This window comes from Suncus etruscus, chromosome 10 (genome assembly GCF_024139225.1).
Source record: "Suncus etruscus isolate mSunEtr1 chromosome 10, mSunEtr1.pri.cur, whole genome shotgun sequence".
NCBI classification, from domain to species: Eukaryota; Metazoa; Chordata; class Mammalia; order Eulipotyphla; family Soricidae; genus Suncus; species Suncus etruscus.
The window spans coordinates 69,627,384-69,632,315 of record NC_064857.1 but is presented as its reverse complement, the minus strand read 5'-3'; the positions used below and the strand labels follow the sequence as shown (position 1 = coordinate 69,632,315).

Here is a 4,932-nt window from a genome sequence, read left to right as displayed (position 1 = left end):
ATTGCTCACACAATTCCCTCTTCTCTGGATGTTTCAGCAGATAATGGTTCCATATTAACTTTCTTTTAATTAAAAATGGTCAATTAGTTTTGTCAGGAAGTTTACCTTTACTGTTAACTGTAGTTAATCTCAGTCATTGCTGCTTTTTAACACCCAAACTGTATTCCCTATATCACCTGTTTTCATAAGTCAATTAATCTCTCATTGAGAAATGTTCATAGGCTTTTTACTAAAAACAGTCACTTATTTTTAACCCAGTAGCTATCTCTTCTCAGTAAGAATTCCATTTCTACACAAGTGGAACAAAAGTTTAGAAAAGAACTTGGCATTTCAGCTCTTTTAAGTGACTGAGCATCTGTCTTTGAACAGTGTTAGAATCAGATCTTTACATTTGTTGTTGGATGTCATGAGATAAATCATTGCTTAGATTATATTTAAAGAGGTTGTGACTTTTAAATCAAACATACCAGCAAATATTTATGAATAAAGAGAAGGAGACAGTGTCAAGCTTTGGATGAAGATTCATTTTTTTCCTCTTATTTTCGGTGAATTCACAGTGCCTTTAGTCTAGAAGATAGATGAACATTTTACAGCCAAAGCATAAAGCATGGCATTTACAATACACAGAGAGGAGGCATTTATTTACATGGTAAATTCATCTACTTAAATTTAGACAACAAATAGTCTCAGCCCTTGCCTGACACAGAAGAAAAAGCTGCTTTCTGCTAAGCACACAGTTCAGGTGGTAGGAGAATAAAGTCTTAGCCATGCTCCGGCCCCTCACTTGCTCCTCTTCCCAGGCTCAGTATCTGTTAGAAAAATCACACAGGCCCCCTAGAGGGTAGCAACAGATGATCTCTTTGAAGGTTTTCCTCAGCTCCTGGCTCCGCAGAGCATAAATGAGGGGGTCGATGACAGAATTACACATGATCAGTATAAGGTACAGGTTAAAGTGGGACATAAAGCACACACAATATGGATTCTGGGGGCAGGAGATGTAGAAGATTAAGTGCAGGAAGAAAGGTGCCCAGCAGACCACGAAGACTCCAATCAGGATGGTCAGGGTGATGGCACCCTTCATGTTGGCCCCTTGCTGGATGGTGCCCGTACTGGGGAGGACAGCGATCCGCTTAATGTGCAGCCTCGCCATGAGGAACATGTGCACATAGAGCGAAGCCATGAGTGCCAGCATGGTGAAGAACATGGTGATGAGGCAGATGATCACGGCGTTGCTGTTGGAATAAATGATGAACAGGATGCCCGACACGGTGCAAGCTGCCCAGATACAGCTGATGATGATGCCCACCCGCTTCACCGTCATAATGTTATGGTACTGGAGAGCGTAAAAGATGGTGAAATACCTGTCCACGGCAATGGAGAGCAGGCTGCAGATGGAGGCCAGCAAGGAGCTGCAGATCACCGAGTCGATGACATTGTCAATATTCACCGTGAAACTCTGGGTATCCGTGTCGGTGCTGTTCAAGAGGGTGATGACTATGGTTTCCGAGCCGTTGGAAACGCTCACCAGCATGTCAGCCACAGCCAGGCTGCAGATGAAAAAGTACATGGGCGAGTGCAGATTCTTGTTCTTGGCGATGGCCACGATCACCAGGATGTTCTCCAACAAGCTGATGACCCCCAAGGTCACGAAGACTTCGGGAGAGACAAAAAGTTGCTCATAGCATCCTGCGTCCGAGTAGGCTTTCCCCAGGGGCTCGCTGGCATTGCCTCGTGCTCCATAGGCGCTGTGGTTCCAGAAGTGATGGGAGGTGTGCATCCCGTGGTGAGGAGTGGAATTCATCTCAAGGGCATGCAACCTCTCCCTGGGAAGAGAGATGGAAGTAGGCTGAGTCTCAGAGAGCTTGTCCAAGTCTCTTCAGCTGGCTGAAAGTTTGGAAGCTAAAACTGGTACTACTTGCAAGCCAAAGCCACCCACCAGCTCCAAAGTCTGCAAGGGAGTTTTGGTTTTTAGTCTCTTTCAGGTACAGGCTCAGATCATCATCTCTTTCAAATTTTAGGCTTCAAAGTGTTCCTTCTCCCTGCAGAGAGTGTGCAGCTTGCTGCTTTTGTTCTTTCTTGGGCTTTTTAACTTTTTCTCTGATGCCTGCAGAGTTCTTTTCAAAGGCTGTTTCTCCCCGGAGGAGCTGCTGAGCGGTGGGAGAAAGTCAGGTCTGTGTTAACGGGCTCCACCAGCTGTTGCTCAGAGGCAGCGAGCTGTTCCCACTCTGAAGCACTGCTTGGAGAGTGAGGAGCAGTGGCTGCTTTCTATGATGTGTGCGGGAGTGGGGAAAAAAGAATCAGAATGACTCCGCCTCTCCTTCCTCCGGACCAATCGCAGGGCAGTGGAAATCCGGAGGCTCCCAGTGATGTCCAGAGATAAAATCTACAGAGCAACAGGATTCGGATGCATTAGCTAGTGGAATCCAGGAACCAGCGGTATGGATGAGACTGATTGTCTCATGCCACGTTTTTCAAGCAATGTAACTTGGTCCTTACGGAATAGTCTTTGACATCTTAAGCCCCCTGGAGACAACCAAGCTTCATCCTGCTCAGGGTAGAAACAGGTGGTGTGTGTGTGTGTGTGTGTGTGTGTGTGTGTGTGTGTGTGTGTGTGTGTGTGTGTGTGTGTGTGTATGGAAGCGATAAAACATCCCATCCTTTGTCCTGAAGTATGCATTGTCCGTTTCACCCTCTGAATTTCTTTGAATTAAAAACTCAACTCAGGCAGTAATGCGTGAATTTCTAGTGTCTGCAAACAGAGAGAAATGTTTGCTAATACCGACGGAACTTGCTGTGAAACTGAGTCTATGTAGAAACTGAAAAAAAATTATCCAGAAGGAGTTTAGTTCTGAGGCTCACAGACCTGCTATGTATTAAGGTGTTTGTTTTATGCCTGGAAAAAGGAGCTCAATAGGTAGTAGAGTGGTTGAGGTGTTTGTCTTGCTAGAACCTAAATCCCCAGCACCATATATGTATATATAAATATATGTTTATAAATAAATATGGAATATATAAATATATATCATATAAATCAATTATTTATCATATAAAATCAAAGATTTTACATATATATGTATATATATGTATATATGTAAAATCCTTGAGCCCACCAGTACTCATCCGTGATGTAGAAAAAAAGAGCAAGTTCTAAGCACAGCATATGTGGCTTAAAACATAATAATGATAATAATAAGTGTTTAATAAGCACAAATAACTGACAAACTATTTTCTCTGACTCCAGAAAGATAAATATCAATAACAAGACTATAGCTTTAAAAATTACTGAATTATTTATAAAAATTGGTAAGTATCTAATGCATGTATTTTAATGAGTTCAAATATACACATGTAGCTATAGTTTTACTATCACAATCAGATTACTAGGCATACTCATCTATTTTAAAAATATTCTTGTCTTTTTCTGTGCTTAGATTTATTTTTATAGTAAGAATAATTGTCATAGGAACTCTCTTCTTACTTTCTTTTTTCTCACTGGAAATCCTTGACATCCTAACAAGGCTGTTAGGATCTTTTTGGTGTTTGGTAGTGGTACCAGTATTTGAAGTTGCAACTTTATGCTTGATACAGCTTAGATACTGTGGTGCATGAAAGCTATCTAGAATTTGCTCATCTTGCACAAATGAAATATATACCAATATTATACCAAAATATGATATTATTTATATTATATCATAATATTATAAAAAATATTATATCAAAATATATACCAATATGTACCAATTTATTGATGATTTATTAGTAATGATATTGAAAATTTCCTTGATATTGACAATTTCCTTTTTTTACTGTTAACAGTAAAAAAAATAGTAGCAGAGAAATAATACTGTTTAAACTCAAACACTTCCAAATTAAATGGGAGCAATCAACATTCTAAAGGAAATCAATAGAATGAAAGAAAATATTTGCAACCTAGAGAGGGGTTTATATATATTTTTGTACATATGAAAATAGTCTAAACACATTGGTTTAAAATTTGTAGGGAAGAAAATGTCAATTGAGAGAAATAAGTAATAATCAGTAATTAAAAAGAACATTAATTGCCTTGTTTATTTTTTAGAATAAAGAGGGTTTTTATTTATGAATATAATCACATTAAAATGTCAGAATACTATATTCATTTAAAAGCTCAAAATTAACTGTTTGTTGCAGAATTATAGTTCCTTGATTGTATGGTTAATCATATTGAAAAGATAGTGTCTTGTCATCTCCAAGGAGGTCTTGTTGCCACTAGAGTTTGGCGTTCCCTGAGTCAAAAGAAATAACATAGCAATGTTACACCCAGTAATGATAGTTGGAAGGTTTATTGCTGATTTCTTTCTTTGAATACATGCAATATTGAGTTAGAACATATATATTACTCTTGTGAGAAATATCCTTGTTTAAATTTTGGACCAATAATTAGGAACCATTACAAAAGAGATGTTTAGTGCAATTTTTAAAATGATTTTTGTTTGCTTGTGGCAGTGCGCAGGGAACCACATGGTCAAACCTATTATTCCTGCATGCAGAGGATGCTGTTTTGTCTTTTGGATGATCCCCTCATCCCTTGAATGGTTCTTCCACCCCATAATTAAAGGAAAGATTCCAAAATCCAGTAAATTTTCAAAATATTATAATATTCCCAGAAGTTCCAGTTTATAGAAAGTGTCTAATTTTTTCTTGTAAAAAATAATAATTCTACTTTGAGAAAATGTCTGTCCATTTTTTCTCCCCATTTTTGATGGGGTTAGATTTTTTTTTCTTATTAAGTTCTGTTAGTAGCTTATATATTTTATATATGAATCACTTATAAGATGGGTACTGGGTAATTAGTTTCTCCTATTCTGTCTTTAGGTAGATCTTGTGTGTTGGTAATTTTGGCAAGAGAAAAAAATAGGTGAATCTGGAAACAATGTATTTTGGTGGACCAAA

The 4,932-nt window shown here is 38.4% G+C and overlaps 1 protein-coding gene across 1 annotated transcript; it reads right to left on the bottom strand.

The window, feature by feature from the left end:
• Positions 1–503: 503 nt before the first annotated feature.
• MC4R (melanocortin 4 receptor) lies at positions 504–1,990 on the bottom strand. Its single transcript, XM_049782094.1, has one exon. It carries the CDS (start codon positions 1,799–1,801, stop codon positions 803–805), a length of 999 nt encoding a protein of 332 aa, XP_049638051.1. The 5' UTR covers positions 1,802–1,990; the 3' UTR covers positions 504–802.
• Between the last annotated feature and the right edge of the window lie 2,942 nt (positions 1,991–4,932).